The sequence below is a fragment of the Callithrix jacchus genome, chromosome 6 (assembly GCF_049354715.1).
Source record: "Callithrix jacchus isolate 240 chromosome 6, calJac240_pri, whole genome shotgun sequence".
In the NCBI taxonomy this organism is placed as follows: domain Eukaryota; kingdom Metazoa; phylum Chordata; class Mammalia; order Primates; family Cebidae; genus Callithrix; species Callithrix jacchus.
The window spans coordinates 136812358-136838452 of record NC_133507.1 but is presented as its reverse complement, the minus strand read 5'-3'; the positions used below and the strand labels follow the sequence as shown (position 1 = coordinate 136838452).

The following is a 26095-nucleotide window of genomic DNA, read 5'->3' as shown; positions in this document are numbered from 1 at the left end:
CCTTGGGTGATCCACCCATCTTGGCCTCCCAAAGTGCTGGGATTACAGGAGTGAGCCACCGCACCCAGCCCCGTGCTACTACCTTCTTAGAAGGCTTTAGGTTGCACTAACTGGAGACAACACAGGAACTACTGAAGCTGGTAATAAAATATCCCATTGAAAGTGATTAGGCAATGCTAAAAATGACAGCATTGAAACATACTGGATTATTTATAAGGAATGAGTAGAGTCTGAAGAGAAGACTTAAACAGGTGTTACCATTTCTCTAAAGGAGCTGAATTAAAGTATTGGATTTATGATGCTTTTATTTATGTAGGGGCCATTTAAAGCATTTTCATTTGCAATTTTTATGTGAGTGCTGTTGCACACTTACTATTTTATGATACAACCTTATGCAGCAGGCTGAATCAGGGACCTATTTAACTTCTAGGAGTAACTCACGATGTTGAATTAGATCTTCATATGTGGTTTCTATTAGACCAAAGTTAGTGACTGCCCACCACACTATGCACCTTCATATTATTTGAGAACACTCAGAACAGTTCTGTTAACATCAGTCAATTTGCATTCACAGCTGCATTCAATTGAGATTAGTGGCTGCCTTTTGAAAGATAGAAAATACAGATTAGTGAAGGCCGATGTTTCCTGAGGCTACATTCTAACAACTGAAGGAAAAAAAAAAATCCAGTGACCCATAAGACTAAAATTGATTTCATTTGATTAACAAATCACGTGGTAGTCAATCTTCATTATAGTACTCAGCAGTCATCTATATATGCGTGTCCTGGGATAAAATAATGTAGTGGCTTAATGCACAAAGAACTTCTTAGAAATGCATATGCTTGACCATTGGGATTATTTTGATCGGTAGCCATCTATTTCCTATAAATATCACCAATATTTCCAACAAAAGAGCATAGATTTTTTAATAAAATTCTTTAGAGAATAATTCTGCAGATTTCTACATTTTCTCCTCATTAATTTGACCTGGGATGGTTTTTCCTGAGGAAAAAAATCCTTTAAGCAAACATGTTAAATATTTACCTATATAAAAATTATTACTTTAGGTGACTCTGATAATATAACGCATGTATGGAGTGAGGATGATGGACAGACTTTATCTCCAAGCAGTCTGGCTGCACAGTAAGTCTTTGTTTATTTCTAAATAGGTAGGTAACTTGGCTGAATAAACAAAGCAGTTTCTAAACATAATTCTCTTATCAGTGTATGTAACCATGGAATAAAAAAAATCAACTATCGACTGAGCAAAGGAAAGGGCATAGTCCAAGTGAAGTAAAGTCGAAACTTATTTTTTAATGATACTTTAGGATTGCACAAGAAAATCTCTTTTTCAGTTCCAAGCTTGCATAATTAGATGTAATGTGTCATTCTGGATTGGTTACCTTATGCCTATGAGGATGATCTGGCTAGAGGTCCAGTTGCCGACACTTTTCTTTCACCACAGACAATGTATAAGTATCTGTCTTACTATATGCAGCCTGCTATAGCAAAATATCATAAAGTGAGCAGCTTATAAACAAGCCTCCTAATACCGTCATCTTTGGGGTTTGGAGTTCAACATATGAATTTTGGGAGGGCATACTCATTCATAACATAGCAGCCTCCAATTTTTTTATTACTTTTTTTTTATTTCTAAAGAATCAAAAAAATTTTTTATGCACAAGCAAGATAATGCAAAATTTGTTGGCTTTCAGTGGTATTCAGTTAGGCAAAACTGTAGATAATTTAATTTGGGGCTTTTATTGGCATATATAAAGTCCCAGCAATAGGCCGTGGAAATAACAGCAGCAACCATGCTGTCTAAAGTAAGCAGATCCTGAAGTAACTGTGATAATTATGGTAAGAAGTGCAAACAGTTGCTTAATGTAGTTAATTGAAGCAAATTCCCATAGTTCAAGGCAAATTTAGAGACTAGATGGCTTGCCTGTTAGGTAAAGTTTAGCCTATAAATTATACTATTGAAATTCTTTTTTTTTTTTTTTAATATGAGGTTTCACCATGTTTGTCAGGCTGGTCTTGAACTCCCAACTGCAGGTGATCCACCAGCCTTGGCCTCCAAAGTGCTTGGATTACAGGCTTGAGCCACTGCGCCTGGCCCTGAAATTCTTTGATTTTAGTCCCAAAGAATACGTTTTTGTGCCAACAGAAATTTATACAAATAAAAACAAACAGGAGTACTTATTTTTAACCACGTCTTCTTTCTCTAAAATAGAATTTATATAGTTGTTTACAAACTTTCTATTATTTAAAGGGAAGTTCTCCAATTCTGAGTAGATTCTGGCCAAAATCCTTGCATTAACGACCTCCTCCTGCTTTTGCTGCCATCTCCCTCATCCTCTACCGTGGCTGACCCAGGTGCTTCTCCCAGAGCAACCAAGCCCTTAGGCAGTTTCTCCTTAGCCAGGCTGCCATGTTGCAAATAGTCATGTTTTTAAACACATTCCCTATACAGTCATCAAATATAATAATAGCAAAATACCTTTAAACCAAGATAACTGCGTACTTATTGCTGAAGCCAGGAATTTTTTATCAGAGCCTTGAGGCATCCATAGCATTGATAATGTCAGCATCACAGACCTGCAAATTTCACAGCAAATGTAGTTAGTTGCTGACAGCTAGCTGACAGTTTATTAGGAAGAATTCAATACTTCTAAGATGGCTCTTGTTGTGATGGATGAAATTAAGGGATTTCTTATCTCCAGACTTCCTTTCCATTCCAGCTTTAAAATAATCACAGAGTGGCAATACTGGTATAAGATAAAAGTTATTTTGATTCAGAATTTTCTAGAGAAAATTCTAGAGATGCTCAAAACCACTTTTCCCTCATAGCTCTGCTTTCTCCTAATTATTTTTGTTCTAAAGTCATTATTTTGATTATTTTGTGTTTGTACTTACACACATGAATGTTCACATCCAAACGCTTATCTTTTATTGTAAATACTCTTGGGAAGTAGGTAGGATTTTGCATAAGGGGGGATTACTCAAGTGTTTTAAGGGAATAATTGAGCATTTATGCCAAAACTGTGGCACACAGATATGGGATCTTATTTTGGAGTAAATTAAGTCTATTCTCAAAAATTTTGGTAATAAAATGTTCTTTATGAAACTAAGAGAATGGCTTAGATGATATTTCAAGGTCAATTCTAGCCCAGCTGTCCTTTATTTTAAGCTTGACAGTATACCATGAAAATCTCTTGTTCTAGTCCATCTAATAAATTAGGCCAATATTTTGCCCTTGCACAGTGCACCAAGTGGAAATGGCTCTATGTTGTAGCAGTGATGACAGAGAGAAAGACAAACACAAAAGAAGGAAGGGCAATATTTGGGGGTGTGGGGAAGAAAGATGAGGAGAGGAAGGGAGAACCATCTTACTGAAGCAAGGGAATGACCCGACATGTTCTCATACAGAGATGCCTCATTGGGCACTTCTCAGATAAATGCCCAGTATCCCTTCAGCTTCCTACATATCTTTTCCTTAAGTATTTATCCTTTCAACAGATATTAACTCAAGTGTATGATAAAGACACAAATGATAATCTAGCTCCCTAGCTTTCAGTTGACAAGAAAAGAATTGGAGAGTCTGAAGGGGGTAGCCAGATTTAGAAAAAAAAAGAGATCATGAGGTCAGGAGTTCAAGACTGGCCTGACTAACATGGTGAAGCCCTGTCTCTATGAAAAATACAACAATTAGCCAGGCATGGTGGCATGTGCCTGTAATTTCAGCTACTCAGAAGGCCGAGGCAGCAGAATCACTTGAATCCAGCAGGCAGAGGTGGTAGTGAGCCAAGATTGTACCACTGCACTCCAGCCTGGGCTACAGAGTGAGACTCCATCTCAAAAAAAAAAAAATGAAAGATAAAAAGAAAAATAAAAAAAATTGTAGGACTTGTAGGATGTATTTGCACACAAAAAGATTATTCGTTGTTAATCTAAGATTCAAATTTAACTGGGAGTCCAGAAATCACCTTAAGATGACCTATGATGGAATATTAAAATAATTAAATATAAAGATTGTACACATGGAAAAGGAAAGTGCTCAGAGAATCCAGAGAGGTGCTGCCATTGTACAGTTAAACTGAACAAGAGAAGACATCCATAGTATTTCAATGTCCCAGCCAACCAGTGCCCAACAACCAGGGACCAAAATGGCTTTGCTTTATTTTCATATGACTTAATTTTGGTATTCTTTTCTAATTCTGCAGGCTCCTAATTCTGGAAAACTTTGAAGATGCCCTCTTAAATATATCAGCAAATAGTCCTTATATTCCTTACTTGGCATGTGTGAGAAATGTGACTGACAGTTTGGCCAGGGGTTCACCAGGTAATACTTTTCTTAACCAAAATGCCGCTCATGGTTCCTATTTCTGTTCTGAAGTAGTGAGTTTCTGAGGCATTTGTTTACACAAAAAAGAAAATTTGTAAAATCATTTTATTTTGAGCTGGGGTCTCACTCTGTCATCAGGCTGTAGTACAGAGGCACAATTTCGGCTCACTGCGACCTCCGCCTCCCAGGTTCAAGTGATTCTCCTGCCTCAGCCTTCTGAGTAGCTGGAACTACAGGTGTGCGCCACCACACCTGGATAATTTTTGTATTTTTAGTAGAAATGGGGTTTCCCCATGTTGGCCTTGAGGGTCTCAGTCTCTTGACCTTGTGATCCGCCCAAAGTGCTGGGATTACAGGTATGAGCCATTGCACCCAGCCTGTAAAATCTTAGTTTCTGTTTGCATCAGTTTCAGTCTAGTGATTTGATATATGAGGGAATGTCTAGTCCTATTATCCTATTATTCTGTTGCTGCTACTAGCACTAGCTGGCCACCTGGACAAACTTTAATATATTAATGGTCATATGATGAATGGATAATATGATAATGGCCACTGGGACAAACCTTCCAAGGGTCTGAAGTCATTAGGGGTTCACTTGACCCTTCATGACATTTTTATGCTCTTAACAATCTTAGTTGTTAAAAAATGTTAAAGCACAATAATATAGAATTCTGAAAGTGGCTGTAAATTACACAAACAAAGGCGTCTTTGTGGCATACTATTTTTATTTTCTATCCTTCCACACTTTGTTTGCAATTTTGTGCCTACATGGGTAACCACAAAGATTAGATTTAATAAAATGTTTCTTTTTTTGAGAGAAAAGACCGATTTTCTCACATATTCTAGGACACATACATTCTTTTTTCCCACACTAAAAACAGTTTTCTGAGAGTTAATGGCAAGTAAATAGCACAACAAATATTTAAGTCTGGTCTTTGTTTATAAGGTGTCAATTAATCAAGGTTGGAAAGGCCTATTTATATCACAGTGATTCTACAACCTCTTCTCTCCAAGATACTTGATAGTATATCCAAAAGTCAGGAATGAAGCATAGTCAGTTCACAAAGAGCCAAAACTATGTAGCATCTTTGCTAGAAGTATTTTTATCTCTAAGCAGAATATCTATGAATATTTTTTAAATAATGAATTCTATTGTCCCCATGGTTCAAATAAAGGTTAAATTTTCACTCATCTTATATTTATATTGAAGTAGGCTATTATCTTAGACAAAATTTAGTACTAAATCAGGATAGAGGTGTCTTTCAAATTGGTTTCCTAAATGACCTTGCAATTCACATAAAGTAACTCTTCTCCCTTCCTTTTCAGAAAATCTAAGACTCCTGCAGTCCACAATACGATTTAAAAAATCTTTTCTTCGAAATGATTCTTATGAGGATTACTTCCCTCCAGTTCCTGAAGTCCTAAAATCAAAAGTAAGCCATGAAAGATAAAAAATAAACCTCAACACTTCCTATAATATTTGGCAAGATATACTTTTACTTTAAGTTTTAAATCTGATCTTCGTAAATAATGATTCTATTTTAACTCTAGATTTATAATGGTCCTCTTATGACTCTAGAAAAAAGGTGACCAAAGAGTTTATGGCTGGATACAGTGGCTCATGCCTGTAATTGCAGCTACTCAGGAGGCTGAGGTGGGAAGAATCACTTAAGCCCATGAGTTTGAGGCTGTAGTGAGCTATTGTCACCCGCTGCACTCCAGCCCAGGTGACAGTGTGAGACACTGTCTTTAAAAAAATTAATAAATTAGCCGGGTGAGGTGACTCACACCTGTAATCTCAGCACTTTAGGAGGCTGAAGTGGGTGGATCACCTGAGGTCAGGAGTTCGAGACCAGCCTGGCCAACATGGTGAAACCCCATCTCTACTAAAATTACAAGAATTAGCCGAGTGTGGTGGCACATGCCTGTAATCCCAGCTACTCAGGAGGCTGAGGCAGGATAATCACTTGAACCCAGGAGGCAGAGATTGCAGTGAGCTGAGATTGCATTATTGCACTCCAGCCTGGGTGACAGAGCAAGACTCCATCTCAAAAAAAAAAAAATTATTATTTTTTTAAAGAGTTCAATGTTATATAATGGTATTTTGTTTATAATCAGTGGGATCTCTGCATGAAATGACCCACAAGAGCCTAATTACACTGTGTACATTCATAAGAGAATGGTTAATAGTAGTTATCGTATTAAACCTCATAATTTGAAAGAGATTTGAAAAAAGATTCACAATATGATTTCTAATTTGAGATATCCTGAGTTTTAAAAACAGTAAAAGTAGATTTTTGAAAGCTGATGTTTTAGATTTCACAGCATACAAAAATCTCAAAATGTGGCCCACTCTATTATTAGAAGCATAAATAAATTTCATATTAAAATTTATAATACTGGAGAATGTGAGAAAAAGCAGCTCCCCAAAAATAAAACTCCAAAGTGGGAATCTCTCTATGCTTATTTGTCTGTTATTCTCTGTTTATCTCATGCATATAGTATATAGGTTATCATGAAATTTAGTCTATTTTTTAAATAACCCTATTAAAATTTGAAAGCTGTTTTCCTAGTAAGAATAGCTGTTTAATTGGATTTACATAGTCAGGAATGAAGTGAAATTAGAACTGGTTTATTCAGAGCAAGCAACATGACTTGTACAGTGAACATGATATAATTAAGCAGGCATGTAAAACATTATGTCCATGTATATTACAAATAAATGTGCTAGTTACATTACCTACATTTTAGTCCTAGTCTTCTACATGCACCAAAATTTCTAATATACTTAATTTAGCATTACCCTAATTTGTTTGTGCAAATGAGAAGGAAGTTGTGCATTCATCTGGAAAATTCCTACTCATCCCTCAAGGACAAGTTTAAATATCCCTTCTTCTATATTAGAGTATCACCTTTCTTGCTGTTTTTCAGCCAGGATAATGACTTTTTCTTCTGTGCTCCTATAATATTTATCCATTCATTTTTTCTATCAATTATATGTGCTCCCATAATACTAATCTATTTATTTGAAAGACATACCCTCTAACCCCAAAGTGCTTATAATCAATCCAGTGGAGGAGATGGAAAAGCAGACCGACAATTATAATACAGTGAGATTAAGTGTTGTGGTATGTGGACAGAGGCTTCTGTGCATGGAGGTGGGAGATCTAACATGGATTGTAAGGGATACAGATGGAAAGAAGAAATTCTGTAGAGAAAATAATGTTTTCTCTAGTTTTGAAGGAAGGCTATGTAGAATTAGGGGAGTTGTGCGTTCTAGACATAGAGCCCTGAGTTTAAGAAACATAGGTAGAGGCTATCTGCAGTCACGTGTTCAGCTGGAACAGAAGATGCCCATGGGATAGGCAGAAAAGAGGGCTGCAGGGTGGGGCTGAGCCCAGACTTTGACTTCTTTGTCAAAGAGTTTGAATTTGACCATGAAAGTTGTGAATTTGAAGAAGGTGAAATTTGCATTTTAGAAAGAGCCATCTCTACTGAGATGACATCTCCAAAGACTGTGAGATTTCTGGCCTTGGAACTCATTACTTGGCATTATAGTTTGTTTTTTATGTCAAATCTGGTTTCCTCACTAGAGTTTAAGCTGATGAAATTATGCCTTCATTACCCCTAAAGCCCCACATAGTAGGAGCTTAAGGCTTGATTCGTGAATGTATGAAAAAGTGAGGGTGTTAAAGCACAGCACTGATGATGTAATCATGCTCCCTGGGCAATTACTCATTGTAGTTCTTGACTTAGAAAGTCACCAGGAAGCACATAATATACACTAGGGGAATGGAAACACCACAGTCTCAAACATTTATACTAATGGGATGGGATTGGGGCTAAAAATAATTTAAAACATCATCCTCAATTTGAATAAAATGCTCTCCATGAGGGTTACATTATGGAAAAAGTTCTTTAAGCCACAGAAGTGGAAATAAACTACAATCTTTTCCTTTGAGTAGAAAATCTATTGTCATTTATAACAAGCATGGCTGCTGTGTGAAATTGACTGGACCCATTCAGTCTGAGACCACAAGCTCCATGAGGAATATTGCCAGGTCTGTTCCTTTAGCATTGCATCCCCGGCACCTGGCAGAAAGTATGACACATGGAAACACTCAGTACGTATCACTGAAAGAATGAAGACAAACTCCTAGAGTTCCATAGTTAGAGATGCTCTTACTCCCCTGCTTTGCCCACCCTGATAATTAGTATAATGATTGTGACGATCAGTTAGGGCACACCCATTCTAAAACTGTATTCATGATATTCCTAAGATGGTGGTGAACCCTGTCTTTCATTGGTGACTTTTTCCAGCTCTTTCTCCTTGCCTGAACATTCTGCTCTTCTAGAACTTTGTGTTTTCTCCTCCCTTCATTGTTTTATCTTTTTTCTTTTCAGTTGCTTTGATGGGAAGAATTACTTTCCAATTGCAGAGCTACACATAATGTGGGTGCTTCCTGTTTGGGCCAGAAATACAAATAACACAATGTTTTTATTATTATAACACCTTTAAAATTTTAAATAGACTGGTTTTTCCTTCTATTTACCTACTAAGAGCCCAGGAATATTGCTGCTTTATTTTATGCTCATGCTATTGTGAGGTCAATATCATCATGTCACTTACGATTCTGATTCAGATGCATCTGAAAAGCATCAGGCACTGGAGAATTCAGTCACAGCTGGAAATAGTGTTAGTCTTCCGTTGTTCTATTTTAGGCCTGAACTTTTACTCGTGATAAAAGAGAGAAGGGCTCTGTATGAAGCTTTGGCAAATCTGGAATTTGAAGCTGACACATACTTTTGAAGAAAGAATTCTAATTCACTGAATTTATTTTGATTTTTAATGATCTGTGAAGCTTCTAGGACTTTAATGCATGTATTGCTCTCAGAATAAAGTAGTAAGTAATGACAAACATGAAATGATCATAATGTTGCTTCTTTGTGGATATGCTTCTCAAGGCATTCCATATTATTGACCCTGAATTATATTTTTATTTTGGAGAACCAAGCCTATTAGCCACAGTGTGGCTAGATTTCCAATTTCCACTTCTATAACTTTTATCTCACTAAGCCAAGACTATACTATATGGACTTTGGCTGGTTTCCCATCCATTAGACCAAACTTGCAATTAAAAAACATATTTCAGACTCTACTGGGTAAAAGTCATTCAAATGTACAACACCCTCAAAGCTCTATTAAAACAAATATACTAGCCCAACAGAATTTATCTTTTAATTTAATAATTTACCAGAAAAAGTCACTGGAGAATGTGATATAGAGGCTTCACTCCATTTATTGCAGGTTTAATCATATCTAGTAATTGGAAAATCCAAAGAAAGAATAGAGTGGCAAATGTAGTTACAGGTGGTACAGTGACTGGGTCAATTCCAGAATGGAAAATTTCTCATAGCAGTAACACTAGTAAGTAGAATTTTTGTATATATAAAACCGTTTTTGAATAGTTCCAACCCAGAGGTCAATTATAATATTAATTACAATGGAAAATAGACCAATGATATTTACTATCTAAGATAATCAACATTTGATTGCTATGACCTATGTGTATTTATAAATCTCTCATTAAAGACACATCAGTGTGCCTTTTGTATCTGATAAGATAGAAGTAAATATTCCAAAACATTTGCTGATACCACAGAATACTTCATTTCTGTTGATATATAACTTCTGATTGGAAACTGAGCTGCAATGAATTACACAGTATTTGCTTGTTAGGATATTGTTCCAATTTATTTCCCTTCTTAAAAGAAATAGCTCCAGGACAGCTTCCAAGCACAATAGGATTTGTCTTCCCAGAGGCATATATTATTTTTTCCCCAGGATGCAGGGCATGCAATATATCCTCAGAATACATAGAACATAGTGAACTGATAGTGAGAGGAATATCACTGACAGGATAGGAAATTATTTGATTTTCATTTTTTCTCTTTTTCCTCTGGATGTGGGATTTTTAAGCCCCTTTTAAGCATGTTTTAAGAGCTTTTAAGGACAAAAGCACCCAGTATCCTACAATACCTGAGGGAGGAAGATAACGTCAGAAACAGTGCAGACACTTCCAAAAAATCAGGTGTATTCTCGTCCATGGTTTAAATATGGTCTTATTAGAATGAACGTGATCTTCATGCAGCAGTTCAAGAAAGGCTTTTAAAAATTTTTGTTAACCTTTAAAAATTGTTGGCTAGGCATGGTGGCTCACATCTGCAATTCCAGCAGTTAGGGAGGCTGAGGCCAGCAGATGGCTTCAGCCCGGGAATTTGAGACCAGCCAGAGTAACATGGTAAAACCCCATTTCTACAAAAAATACAAAAAATTATCCAGACATGCAGGTATATGCCTGTAGTCCCAGCTACTTACTCGAGGGGCTAAAGGTGGGAGGACCACGTGAGCTTGGAGGTCAAGGTTGCAATGATCTGTGATCATACCCAGTGTACTCCATCCTGGGTGACAAAGTGAGACCCTATCTCAAAAAAAAATAAATAAATAAACAAATGTCATAAAATCAATATAACATTTACTGTCTTAACCATTTTTAACTATACAGTGCAGTTGTGTTAAGTACATTCACATTGTTGTGCAACTAATCTCCAGAGCTCATTTCATCTTGTAAAATTGAAACTCCAGGCCGGGCGCGTTGGCTCAAGCCTGTAATCCCAGCACTTTGGGAGGCCGAGGCGGGTGGATCACGAGGTCGGCCGATCGAGACCATCCTGGTCAACATGGTGAAACCCCGTCTCTACTAAAAATTACAAAAAATTAGCCGGGCACGGTGGTGTGTGCCTGTAATCCCAGCTACTCAGGGGGCTGAGGCAGGAGAATTGCCTGAACCCAGGAGGCGGAGGTTGCGGTGAGCCGAGATCGCGCCATTGCACTCCAGCCTGGGTAACAAGAGCGAAAAAAAAAAACTGAAACTCCGTCTCAAAAAAAAAACAAAAAAAACCCGAAACTCCATATTCATTAAACAACTCCTCATTCTCTACTTCCCTAGCCCCTAACAACCCACATTTTGCTTCTGTCTCTATGAATTTGACTACTCTAGCTACCTCATCACATAAGTGGAATCACATAGTATTAGACCATTCACTGTTCATTTCTTGAGACTGGCTTATTTCTCTTAGCACAGTATCCTCAAGGTTCATTCATGTTGCAGCCTGTGTCAGAATTTCTTTCCCTTTTTAGGGGTAACAATATACCCTCTGTGAGTGTGTGTGTCTGTGTGTATATGTGTGTGTATATGTATACATACCAACAGTGCACAAGGGTTATAATTTCCCCACATCTTCTCCAACACTTGTTATTTTCCTTTTTTTTTTTATTAGTAGCCATCTTAATGGGTGTGTGGAAGAAATGCTTTTTAAAAGTTCCAAAACAAGCCTGCTCTCTATCTTCCCATTCATATGATTTAAAATATAAATGAAAATATAAAATCAGTTGAAGTATTTGTGAGTTAAGCTGGATAAAACCAAACTACATTTTTTAAACCTATAACTCCACAGAGAAAGAAAGTTCTAATCGGCCCAAAAGTTTTATCAAATTCTTTATGAGATCAATAAACTCGAGTGACAGAGAGTAGTACTTCGTAATAAAACTAACATCAAATGCCAACTAACCAAATACATATGCAGAGTGTTTTTCTTAAAGGAAATCGGTTGTGCTTGCTTGTTATCAACTACTATATATGTAGAAAAATGTAACTGATCTATTTCCCATTCTTTTCCCATTTTGGAAAGCTGTCTCAACTTCGAAACTTGACTGAACTTCTTTGTGAATCTGAAACTTCCAATCTGATCGAGAAATCATGCCAGCTGTCTGCTCTAAGCTTTGGGAGCCTGTGTGAAGACAGTGAATTTGATCTGCAATTCCTGGAAGCAGCAGAGCTGGGCACTGAAATAGTAGCCAGCTTACTGTACCATGACAATGCCATATCTACAAAAGTGAGAGACTTGATGACTGGGGATCCAAGCAAAATTAATTTAAATATGGATCAGTAAGTTTTTCCATTGTCATCTTCTTTGGTGAAATCTCTTCCAAAATATTGATATACCTAGTTGAATTTCTTCTTTTCTGTTTCATTCCAGGTTTCTAGAACAGGCACTGCAAATGAATTACTTGGAAAACATCACACAGCTGATACTGACCATAGAAGCCATGCTGCATGTCAATAAGAGTGCAGATGCTTCTGAAAAGCCAGGTGTTTCCCCATCCACATTTTAAATCTTGTCTTATTAGAATGCATGTGATCATCATGCTGCAGTTTAAAAAAGGCTTTTTTTGAAGTTCCCAACCAAACTCGCTTTGCTATCTGCCCTTACACATGAGAAACCTGAAGCATTCAAATATGGTTACTTGTCTAAAGTAAACACACAGAAAGCTAGCAGAGAATGAAACAGGGAAATTTGATTTCACAGCAAAAAGATATTCAGAAGTTTCACTAGTTAGACTATTCACCTTTCGTTTCTCTGATATATTAAAGTGCATCCTATAGTCAGCTGCAAGGGCAACGATGAAATTTATTTGCTTCTGTGAAAATAATCTGATAGAAAAAAACCCAAAAGGATGCACTGCTGTCTACAGAAATCTCAATTCAGAACTTTCTATTAGTATTCCAAGCATGATGTATCATGAAATATGTTTCTTCTTTGCATAATTCCTCAATACTGAAAGGAAAGGCATTCTGACTTTCGGACAATGGGAAGGCACAAAATTGGAAGGGCACTATGTTCAAAAATAAAAAAGACATATTTGCATGAAGGATACTTAATAAAAGAAATTGAAAGGCATTTGCAGATGATTATTACAATCTGCTAAAATCAGAATATTGTTTATGGTTCCATTAGTGACCTGGAGATAAAAGAATTATCATCACTGTCCTAAAAGAGTTTGAAGTTAAAGACATTCTGTTTAAAAGTGAGATAATGAATGTAGAAACCCTTTATGGTGTAGTGTGAGCGTAGTTAAACAAAAATGCTCTGTGGCCGTATGTGTGGATTTATCAAACTTTGTCCTAAATTGACAATATTACATGATCCCAGGTTAAAAAGCATATTGAATTTGTGTGATATTTTAAATCAGATGGAGAGATATTTATTTAGTGCATTGTGTGATCAAAATCTGTGAGGAAAGCTTATTTTCCTTAAATCAACCTTGAGCTGTAGATACCTAAGGAAAATTTATAACCCAGAGCAATCTGTTACCTTTGGTTTATGATAGCATAATAAGAACAAATCTAAATCAGATAGAAATAAATCTGAAATATGCAAAATTTGCCCAAACTGGGAGACACTGCTCCTGACAAGGCATGTATGTTTTAGTCTAGAAGGTTTCTCTATGTTAGTCCTACTAAAAAGAGTGACCTTACAAACCAACATGTGTTTTCTTTTTACATTTTTCTTCTTGCAGGTCAGTTGATAGAAATGTTTAAAAATGTTGAAGAGCTGAAAAAAGAACTAAGAAGAACAACGGGAATGTCCACCAGGAGTATTGACAAGTTATTGGCCATTCCCATCCCTGATAACAGAGCTGAGGTGGGGTGTCTTGTGTTTGTACTTACATGCAGTTCTTAAAAATTTTAAAAGCATTTAGCATTTGTTGAGCGCTTACCAGTTAAACACTGAGGAGCTGCATGCCAAATTGAGTGTATTTTCTATGGAAATGATAAACATGGAGGACTAATTCTTAAGTAAAGATAAAAGAAAAATTCTGAAGCAAGAGTATTACCACTGTGTGTTCCTTTTTTATTTTTCCTTCTCCTTTCCCATGCCCTCTTTGTTCTTTCATTTTCTTTACCCTCAGATGGCTTCCTCAAACAATTGATGCCTTCACTAAAGAGTTATATTCACTGTTACAATCACATTGTCTGAGGTGAATTTGTACCTCCTCATAGGCTATCAAAGTCAAACTTCAGTAACCTAATTGGGGAAAAATAAATGGACACTATTTACTATTGCTTGCAACTAAAATAAAAATGGATACTCATTTTTACTTTTTAAAAGTCCCACAGCAAGATACAGCATATACAACAGATGTGGTCAAGGGAACTAAGGGTAGGTTTGTGGTTGGAGTAAACATTTTTTGATGTGAAAATGAATAATGTCATTTCTTCATATGCTGGTAATAGGGTTTTTCACTCAAAATGTCTGATCTTTTATTCTTTTTCCAAGTCGATTGTATGGAAGTGTCATGAAAATTTTCCAAAAGAGCTGCAGAGCTTAAGGCCTCATCCATTCAAAACTTATGTGTGACAGAATATGTGATTTCTAAGCACAGCCCAGTTATTTTCCAATATTGGATAAAGTTTGTAAAAAGCCTTTAAGGCTCCCTTAGAAAATATTGCAGCTATCTCTGGTCATTTTAATTGGTTCCCAATTAAAAAAATTAAAACAGCTTTGCCTTTACTTTTTTTCCTCTTGTACTAGTGAATAATATTCATTGCCTTTTTCTCTTTAACCTCACCTTTTGAATTCTTGATCCTAAGATATAATTTCAGCAATCACATTTTTGGCTTCTAGTAGAACAGGTTCATTTTAGTAAATAAAGCATGTAAATGGAGAGGGTACATTCTTATTACATTCAAGAGGAAAGAGTGAAAAGTTCCTACAGCCTTAAATGTTATACGCTTTTCTCTATATTTCAACTTGGTGGTAATAAAGATGGCATCTTATTTTGCACAGTCATACCTCACTATCTACAGAAGCGTTATTGTTCAAGACGGATGATTCAGATGATTGTATGGTTTGGAGCTTTTTCTTTGCTTTACATCTCTGGACCCACAGAGTATGTTGCCTAACATTTTAACTTTGAATGATTACAAAAATCAAATGCAATTTGTATTTATTAAGAGTAAGATTTTAAAGGGAACAAAGTCTTAAACTAGTATTTTTCCTAAACTTCCTCCAAACCACTTATCTTTCTTGATACCATCATTTACCCAGCTGTTCAGGCAAGAAATCTGAGAGTCATCCTGAATGATGTCATTTTTTTTTGAGATGGAGTCTTGCTCTGTCGCCTAGGCTGGAGTGCAATGGTACAATCTTGGCTCACTGCAACCTTGCCTCCTGCCTCCCGGGTTCAAGCAATTCTCCTGCCTCAGCCTTCTGAGTAGCTGGGATTACAAGCACATGCCACCACGCCCGGCTAATTTTTTGTATTGTTAGCAGAGATGGGGTTTCACCATGTTGGCCAGGATTGTCTTGAACTCCTGACCTATGATCCGCCCTATTTGGCCTCCCAAATTTCTGGGATTACAGGCGTGAGCCACCATGCCCAGCATCCCAACTTATTTATTACATGAACCATTAATTCTCTATAGTTTTATTAATAGTAATTAGTGCTTTAGATGAAAACTTGTTTGATTCTTGAGGACTTTTTGTTATATTTTAAAATTTAGAGTATACAAAAACAAACCTCTTAAAATGAACAGTTGACTCTCAAATGATTCACAGCTGAATCATTTTTCTTCCTCCAATTGCAGATTATTTCTCAGGTGTTCTGGCTGCATTCTTGTGATACTAATATCACCAATCCCAAACTGGAAGATGCAATGAAGGAATTCTGCAACCTCTCTCTTTCAGAGAGATCCCGGCAGTCCTACCTCATTGGACTCACTCTTCTGCACTACTTAGACATTTACAATTTCACATACAAGGCAAGTTGCTGTTGGTTAAATATGTTTCTATTCATAGTTTATATAAGACTAGTTCATTACACATGTATGTTCCCTGATACTATGAGGGATGAGATCAATTTATCCAGGTTTTGGAATTATTGTGTTATCTTAAAGCTAAATGCAGCCTTAGAGATCATATATTGCAATTTTGCACATTTTATAGATATGGAAACAGATATTATTGCCTTTCTAATTCTTGGTTTGTGTATCAGAGACCAATAATCAAATTTAATGCATACTGTTATTGTGAAATACAAATGTTGTATTTCAAAAGTGTTAAATGCAAATGTTGTAATTATTTTTAAATAATTGGGTTAAAAAGACTCAGAAAAAGCATTTTCTTAATTAAAATAGAATTTGTTTCAGTATTATAAAAAAAGTTTCATGTGTCCTTCGTCATTTTAGATAGAGGCTACCATTACATATCCAGAAGAAAAAACAAATGCTCATTATTAGGGCTTAGCAAAATCAGCAATGACTTCATCTTGCAATATGCAGATGCTTTGTTAGTATTTAAGAAATAACTGAAAAAATATATAAACATAGGAAAATTAAGCACCTGTGTTCACCCAAATTTAACCTGGGTCAAAAATATTTACATGTTCTTAAATACACTGAAGAATTATCCTTCTCTGTAGTAAGAACAACCAAAAGCAAATAGATGACATAGTTTTGAGACATTAAACCCAAAGGGACAAAAATGTTTTGGACTAATTATAAGTAATCCTGTTTTGAGTTATTATCATCTCAAACCTATATTTCTGCAATGGTCTTCTCGCCAGAGCCCCTGCTTCCACACCTGTCCTCTATCCCCATTCCTACCATCTTGCAAGCAGCCTGAGTCATCCTCTTAAAACTTAAAGTCATATTATATCACCCTTCTGCTCCAAACTTCCCAGTGGATCTGCATTTGATTCAAGTAAACCCCCAAATCTTACAAGGGCCTCATGATCTGCACAACTATTCCTCATCAGTAAAATCTCATTTTCTACTTGGCTACTTTCTGGACCCTGGTACCAGGGTTGCTGTGTGACACAACTCTAGAGACAACCCTTGACATGATTTGCAAGGCTATTGTTCTTTTTGTTTTGTTTTTTGCTTTTTTGTCTTTGCTTTACATTGACCTTCTCGGTAAGGTCTATCCTGACTACCCTATTTAAAATGCAACCAGTGGTGCCTACAGTGCTCTCAAATCCTATTCTGGTTTCTGTTTTACTTCCAGCTAACTATACATTTTATTTAATTTTCATTTTTAAACTATTTTTTTTTTTTGAGACAGTGTCTCTCTCTGTCACCCAGGCTGGAGTGCAGTGATGCCATCTTAGTTCACTGCAGGCTCCATCTCCTGGGTTCAGGTGAATCTTGTGCCTCAGCCTCCCGAGTAGCTGGGATTACAGATGAACGCTACCACACCTGGCTAATTTTTATATTTTTAGTAGGGACAGATGTTACCATGTTGGCCAGGCTGATCTTGAACTCCTGACCTCAAGTGATCTTCCCACCTTGGCCTCCCAAAGTGCTGGGATTGCAGGTGTAAGCCACCGTGACTGGCCTATTTTTATTTTTATTTTTAAAATGTATTTGCTGTCTACCTCCACTAGTATGTTAGTTCCACAAGGGCCTCTTTGTTCACTGAAATATTTTAATGCAAAGAACAGTGCCTGGCCCATAGGGAAATGCAGCAAATACCCATTAACTCAACCAATGGTTATTTTACATAAACTGTAACCTGCAATACACATGACATGAAATTATTATTATTTCACCTAAAATTTTAACTTTAATTTTATAAGGCCTCTACAGAGCAGATATCAAACTAAATATCTGTTGTTATTTCACATTAATGTGGGAATGCCGAGAATTTTGGCAGAACAACAATAGAAAATAGAAAAAAAAATGTTGGTTCTAATTTTTAAAATATGACTGGAATTAGGAGCTGTGCTGTTGAGGTAACTGTGTCTTCATGAATGAGAGCTGTGCACCATGGGAGACAAGAACACAAAGCTCTCTCTCCAACTGAATCTTGTGCTCATAATCTTGGTCTTTGACTTCCTTGGAAATGTCAGGAGTTTTTTCTCCTCAGGGACCTAAAACAGCTTTGCCCCTCTGCCCATGCCCTTCCTCTTCTTGTTCTTCCAATGGTATGTTCTTTCTCATTCTTTGAGATGATGCTTTGGAAAGGTCTTCTTTGCTTTCCCTAGCTAAACACTCCCTACCTTCTCATATCCCCCACCTTTGGTTCATTGACTTGTTTGATATTTGTTCCTCCTAATAGGTCAGAGTTCTCTGAATACTGAGATGGTGCCAGTTTGAGCACCACTGCATAGCCATCACCTCTCCCAGTGCTGGGAACACAGCAGGCACCTAATTAATGTTTCCTGAATAAATAAAATAAGACAATAAAAAAATTACATTAAACTTTTAAGAGATTTTCAGTGTTTCTTCCAGTAGCACATAAGCATCATGGGATTAAAATCGCTTAGGCTGATAAATCGTGTAAGCCTTTGACAGTTTTATTTTAATTTTTAGGTGCATATTATGATTTTTGAGCAATAGTATACATGAAGAAATATGTAATTGACATTTGCCTTTATGACTTCTAAAATCATCTATTTTTGCAACTTTATTGAGGTATTATTTATATACCATAAAATCACTCATTTTAAGTATATAACTCAATGATTTTTTAGTAAATATATGATTTTGTGCAACTATTACCACAATCTAATTTTAGGACATTTCCATTATCCCCAAAAGAAACTTCAAGTCTCTTTGCAGTTACCTCTCATTTCAATCTCTAGCTTAGGCTACTTCTAATCTATTTTCTCTCTCTGTAAATTTGCCTTTTTATTTATATTTATTGAGACAGAATTTCACTCTCATTGTCCAGGATGGAGTGCAGGGGTGCACTCTTGGCTCACCACAACCTCTGCCTCCCAGGTTCAAGCGACTCTCCTGACTCAGCCTCCTAAGCAGCTTGGTATTACAGGCATGTGCCACCACACCTGGATAATTTTTTGTATTTTTAGTAGAGACAGGGTTTCTCCATGTTAGTTAGGCTGGTCTCGAACCCCTGACCTCAGGTGATCTGCCCACCTCAGCCTCCCAAAGTGCTGGGATTACAGGCATGAGCCACCACACCTGGCCAGATTTGCCTTTTTAAGAAGATATTGCATATAAGTTGAATCATGAAGTATATGGTCTTACTGTCTGGATTCTTTCACTTAATATAATGTGTTTTAGTTTCATACATGTATATGTATCACTATTTCATTTTAGTATTCCATTTTAAGAATATACACTTTGTTTATCCGTTCACCTGGATTGTTTTCACTTTTTGGCTATCGTGAATAATGCTGCTATAAACATTCACATACAAATCTTTGTGTGCACATAGGTTTTCATTTATCTTAGGTAAACACCCAGCAATGGAACTGTTAGGTTGAGTGGCAAACTTACATTTAACTATTTAATAAACTTCAAAAATGTTTTCCAAAGTGGCTATACCTTCTTATAATCTTACCAACAATCTACGAGGGTTCCAGTTTTCTACGTAAGTCATTTATTTTTATTCTGTTTCTATCAGGTGTTTTTCCCAAGGAAACATCAAAAGCCAGTAGAAAAGATGATGGAGCTCTTCATAAGGCTAAGAGAGATTCTCAATCAGATGGCTTCTGGCACACATCCGCTGCTAGACAAAATGAGATCCCTGAGACAAATGCATGTGCCCAGAAGTGTTCCATTAACACAGGTAGAAAAGTCACCCAGTAATGTTATTGCTAAAAAATTTCTTCTGTCATATTGAGTAGTTATAATACATTCAAGCTTCAATTGTAGTACATTGAAAAAAAAAATCACCTAGGAGGAAACTTTTCTACCCTGGCAACAATTTTTGCCAGTTTAATTAGTGAAGTTTATTGTTTTGCATTTACATTTAGGATACATGTATAAAAGGAATTATGGAAACTGTAAGGATACTCTAAGTATATCAGGTTCTCTTTCTCTCATTTTCAGTAGCATCTAAAGCTCATATAGTGTCAATAAATTGTGAATTTTTGTCTTGCAGGCAATGTACAGAAACAACCAAATGGACACACCCCAAGGATCATTTAGCACCATCTCCCAAGCATTATGTTCTCAAGGAATTACCACCGAATATTTAACTGCCATGCTGCCCTCTTCCCAGAGGCCAAAAGGCAACCACACCAAGGATTTTTTGACTTATAAATTAAGTAAAGAGCAAATTGCTTCAAAATATGGAATTCCCATAAATACCAGTGAGTATACTTTAAAATAAGTATGACAATTGTTCTTAAAGACAATAAGAATATTGTCTATTCTTAGTTTTTTATGATAAATGAAGTATTAATTTTTCCACAATAAAAATAGAAAATATTTATACAGCAGTTACCACATGTCAAGAATGTTTTATATACTAAGTCATTACATTAGTACAGGGAAATGAAGTACAAGGAGGGTGAGTAACCTGGCCAGTGTCACTCAACTTGGAAGTGCCTGAGGTGTCATTTGAACCCAGGTCTTATCCTCTTCACCACAGTGCTACACTTAGATTTTGTCAGACACCACTGAGCCTTCCAGACAATACAAAACTTGCCTTAAATCTGTTTGGTTTAATACTTTTTCTTTAACTTTCTAGAATTAGAATTTCTATCACACAAGGCAGAGTTACATGACTGCAGCAGAACCATAAATGTTTAGTGGCACATCAAAACTATTTACTTGATCTATAAACTTGGAGATGCAAAATGCGATCAGAGAGCTCTTTCAAATAATATATGGGTGTTTAGTATAGCAACTGGATTCACTTATTCATCTTTTTATTCATGCACCAAACATTTATTGAATAGCTCTTATGTATCTGGTACTATGTCGGTTTTGTGTATTTTTTTCAAAAAGTAAATGCTGGCGAAATGGATCTGTTGGCAATTCTGAAATGTGGCTTTCATGTTTTCTATCTCCTCTTGGCAAAATGCCATCACTTATTCTGGGCTTGCTTATTGGGTTAAACTTTCCCACCTAAAAAAGATTTGTTGCCTTCTCACTTTGACACCAGATGCCTCACATCTGTTAATGATATAGGAAGTATTAGGGCATGTGTTTTTGGGTGTGATAAGAATAATCTGTGTCAATTTGCCATGAGGAAATAGATTTGAAATACATCTATTAAATGATTTTATTTCACTTTTTCCTTCCAGCATCATTTTGCTTCTCCCTTTATAAAGACATCATTAACATGCCTGCTGGACCTGTGATTTGGGCTTTCTTGAAACCTATGTTGCTGGGAAAAATCTTGTATGCACCATATAACCCAGTCACAAAGGCAATAATGGAAAAGGTTTGACCATTATAACTCAGTTTCTATTTTGAGTACTAAGATGATTTTTAAAGTAGTCAACTTCCGAATTTACTTTAGCTGTCTGATTTCTTTATATCTTACCTACTATCATTATCCTTGGCATTCTGAAACTGTTAGTAAAATTCTCAGCTTCAGCCTGGATATGTGCAAGCAGTATAGATTAGGTGGGAGCCCTTTGAAAAGAAATGAACCATGTTAACACTTGAGAATGAGGTTAGTTGAAGCAAGACCTCAGATTTTTCCATTTATCTCAAAAAGCAGAAAAGTTCTCTACAACTGGTGTCCAACTTTCAAAGTATGTAAAAATTATTGTACTAGAAAAAGTAATATTGAATATCATATAACTAGTTGGAACAAAAAAAATCCCTGAAGTATAGATTCTCAGCTTCATATTTAGTTGTACAATTTAGTTGTATAATTTAATTTCTCATTTGTATAGAAGATAGATGTTGAGTAAGATGACATTGTTAATAGTAACTATACTTACCATCTATTTCATGTAACCGTAATAGTATTTCCCTCTCACTTATAAAGTTGGCTTTAATTATTTGAATTATAAACTTAGTACTTTTAAAATGATAGAGCTAAAGTAAAAGAAAAATCTCTGTTTCACCATTACTTGACCATTAAACTATAATTATATGAACATAACATTATTTTATATTCTACATAATAATAGAGGTCATTATTATCAAAGAACATTCTATTTGATCTCTGTCCATTTTTATAAAAATTGTGATTTAATACCTTATTTGCTTTACTGACTATATATTTCTATGTAGTTTTGCATAAATTAAGTTATATATGAACTTTGTTTTTCAATCTGAATGAACATTTATTTGTTGATTTTTATTTTTAATTTTTAAGTTCAGGGGTACAAGTGCAGGTTTGTTACACAGGTAAACTGTGTGTCATGGGGGTTTGTTGTACAGATTATTTTATCACCCAGGTATTAAGCCTAGTACCCATTAGTTATTTTTCCTGATTCTCTTCCTCCTCCCACTCTCCACCTTCTGAAATGCCCTACTATGTGTTGTTCCCCTCTCTGTGTTCATGTGTTCTTATCATTTAACTCCCACCTATAAGTGAGAGCATGTGGTTTTTGGTTTTCTATTCCTGTGTTAGTTTGTCAAGGATAATGGCCTCCAGTGCCATCTATGTCTCTGCAAATGACAGGCTTTCATTCTCTTTTATGGCTGCATGGTATTCCATGGTTCTCTTTATCCAGTCTATCATTTTCTTTATCCAGTCTATCATTGATAGGCATATAGGTTGATTCAGTGTCTTTGCTATTGTGAATAGTGTTACAATGAACATATGCATGCATGTATCTTTATAATAGAATGACTTATATTCCCTTGGGTATATACTCAGTCATGGGATTGCTGGGTCGAATGGTATTTCTGTAGGTCTTTGAGGAATAGCTACACTGTCTCCCACAATGGCAGTACTAATTTACACTCCCACCAACAGTGTGTAAGTGTTCCTTTTTCTCTATAACCTCAGCAGCATATGAGCTTAGGTTTTAAGTGTGGTCTTTTCCCCCATCTGCGCCTGGCTCTCACCTCCCCTTTTGCTCTTCTCTTGATCCTATTCTTCCTTTCATATAAGCTAATGTATGTTAGCATTCATATATGCATCTTCCTATAATGTATTCCTCTAATCCTCCAAAGATGATTATACCCCATATACATTCATATGCAGAGTCCTTTGGTCTTTGCATTATTAAAATGATATTGTATCTTAATCCTTTTCTCTGTATAGCTTTTCTCATACAAGAAATTTGTGGAAAATTGTGGAAACTTTTTCCAACTCAGTAGGTATAATTTAATTCATTCTTTTTAAAGATTGCAAACTTTTTTCATAACACAGAATTTACTCATCTAATCCTCAGGTATTGGGCATTAATTTGTTTTCAGTGTGTGTGTTTTTGTTTCCAGTGGGTTTTTGTTTGTTTGTTTTGCTAATGGAAACAATGTGGCAACAAATATTCTTGTGTATATGGTTTTATGCAGCAGTATTTTTATTTCAATAAGATGAATGTTCAGAATTGAGGGACTGAAGGATATTGTATTTTATTTTAATAGCCATTGTCAAATTGCTTTCCAAACAGCTGTAACATATTTATTCTCGTCAGCAATACATGAGAGTATCCTCTGCTGTCCTTGAACTTGGATGTTTCTTTAGTGGTAAAGTTGAGTGTATCGTTGGTAAAAATGAAAAACTAGTAAGAACTCCAAAAGCCATGCTTTCATTTTGGCTGTAAACTCACTCTGGACATGAATCAAACCCTGAATTTTCCAGGGTTTTTATACATTGAACTTGACCCTATAAAAGGTGTCATTTGAAACTTGACCATGTGGGAAATTTCTGACAATTTATTTTTTCTAACTTCATGTTTTAGACCGGTCTTTTGATTTATGTAACAAAACAATCTGAAGATACCTTGTTGGAATATACACAAAATACTAACAAATCATATCTCTTTTGTTTCTTTGTCATTAAGTCCAATGTAACTCTGAGGCAGCTGGCAGAATTAAGAGAAAAATCTCAAGAGTGGATGGATAAGTCACCACTTTTCATGAATTCCTTCCATCTGTTAAACCAGGCGATTCCAATGCTTCAGGTATGAGATGGTTCTGTTCATTCAACTTAGTAGGAATTCAAATTATTTGAGATTTGAATTGCCTTCATAATGTAAATGAGAAGAGAGTAACTTTCCATATTCAACATATTAAATTATCTATCTTTGAGAGAGAGGGTCTGTGACAGGGTAACAGATCTATCATTCACATTCATAATTAGCTAACTTCACCTCTGGTACTGCAGCTCCTCTCTGTAATTCCGAGAGAATACATCTTACAAGTTGATCTAGAGACATAACTAGTGTTTTAAATTACTTTTTCAAAAGTAAAATACTACAAAAAATGTTTTTTGTTGATTTCTCTCCTTTAAATTACTCTCTTTTTCTATCTTAATTGAACCAGAATTCCTAAAATACCAATATGCTGGAGAACATTAAACTTGGGGAATTCCATGGCAGAAACTTATGATATATGTGTTAATAAATTCCAAATTCATATTAACATGTTATATACAAGGTGTTGTTGTTAAAGTAGTTATCTAAATTTATATTTAAGGTCACATAAGGAAGTCAAAGTTATAACTAGAAAAAGTGCTCTAGGCTGGGTGCAATGGCTCATGCCCGTAATCCCAGCACTTTGGGAGGCCAACGCAGCTGGATCACCTGAGGTCAGGAGTTTGAGACCAGCCTGGACAACATGGTGAAACCCTACCTCTACTAAAAATACAAAAATTAGCCAGTCATAGTGGCAGGCGCCTGTAATCTCAGCTACTCAGGAGGCTGAGGCAGGAGAATTGCTGGAACCAGGGAGAGACAGAGGTTGCAGTGAGCCAAGATCGTGCCATTGCACTCCAGCTTGGGTGGCAACAGCAAAACTCCATCTCAAAAAAAGAAAAAAAAATTCTCTACAAAATTGGCTCCTTGAAAATTTAGTCCATACAATCCTAATGTTCTCTTTAGTTTAGGTTAAAGATTTGACAGTGCAACTCAAATACAGGCACATTGTTTGAAAAGTATTATTTGCATTTTATTTTTCTTGAGACTGAGTCTTACTCTGTTGTCCAGGCTAGAGGGCATCGGTGTGATCTCGGCTCACTGCAACTGCTGCCTCCCAAGTTCAAGTGCTTTTCCTGCCTCAGCCTCCCAGGTAGCTGGGACTACAGGTGTGTGCCACCACTACTGGCTAATTATTATTATTATGTTTTGTATTTTTAGTAGAGATGGGTTTCGCCATGTTAGCCAGACTGGTCTCGAACACCTGACCTCAGGCGATCCACCTGCCTCAGCCTCCCAAAGTGCTGAGATTACAGGTGTGAACCAATGCACCTGGCCAATTTGCAATTCTTTTAAGAGGCAGGAATTTCTGGGTGGGCACAGCCACGGTGGCTCAGGCCTATAATCCCAGAACTTTGCGAGGCAGAGGTGGGAAGATCACCTGAGGTCAAAAGTTTGAGACCAGCCTAAACAACATGGAGAAACACCATCTCTACTAAAAATACAAAATTAGCCAAGCGTGGTGGCACATGCCTGTAATCTCAGCTACTCAGGAGGGTGAAGCAGATGAATCACTTGAATCCGGGAGGTGGAGGTTGTGGTGAGCCACGATCATGCCTTTGCACTCTAGCCTGGGCAACAAGAGCAAAACTTGGTCTCAAAAAAAAGAGGCAGGAATTTCTGAAGATTATGAAAATAATGTGGGGAAGTGTTCCAATCAGAGTTATTGACAACTGAAGATGGAGCAGTGGAATTAGCCCATAATCACTTGGAGAAAAGAAAATTGGCAGGAATGGTGACAGCCTAGGAGCTTCAAGAGACTGGCTTGCATATCAAAGAGAGGCCCTTGGGAAATTAATGGAGCCCTAGAATACTTTGGGGAAAATAATGCCCTTTTTTAAATGATCTATGTTTAAGAAGTTAAACTTAGAATGAAGGATATTGTATGATATGACTTGGTCAGAAAAATTATACCCCAAAGGTGCTTTTATTTAGTCTTTGTTTTGACTAACAACTGATGCATAGTTATAATTACAACCCAAATTTTATCATAAATGATAAATTTCTAAAATAGATATTTAATGTTTCATAAATAAAAACTTTTTATC

General features: G+C 36.3%; 1 protein-coding gene across 1 annotated transcript in view; it reads left to right on the top strand.

Annotated features, from left to right (window-relative positions):
• The window catches only part of ABCA12 (ATP binding cassette subfamily A member 12), a 210458-nt gene that overhangs the window by 106647 nt on the left and 77716 nt on the right, over positions 1 to 26095 (top strand). The window contains exons 9-19 of the mRNA XM_035305614.3: positions 1068 to 1143; positions 4224 to 4342; positions 5672 to 5778; positions 12098 to 12354; positions 12446 to 12558; positions 13767 to 13891; positions 15838 to 16011; positions 19619 to 19783; positions 20099 to 20309; positions 21249 to 21388; positions 23916 to 24035. Of these exons, the coding sequence (XP_035161505.3) occupies positions 1068 to 1143; positions 4224 to 4342; positions 5672 to 5778; positions 12098 to 12354; positions 12446 to 12558; positions 13767 to 13891; positions 15838 to 16011; positions 19619 to 19783; positions 20099 to 20309; positions 21249 to 21388; positions 23916 to 24035 (1607 nt within the window). The remainder of the gene's footprint in view (positions 1 to 1067; positions 1144 to 4223; positions 4343 to 5671; positions 5779 to 12097; positions 12355 to 12445; positions 12559 to 13766; positions 13892 to 15837; positions 16012 to 19618; positions 19784 to 20098; positions 20310 to 21248; positions 21389 to 23915; positions 24036 to 26095) is intronic.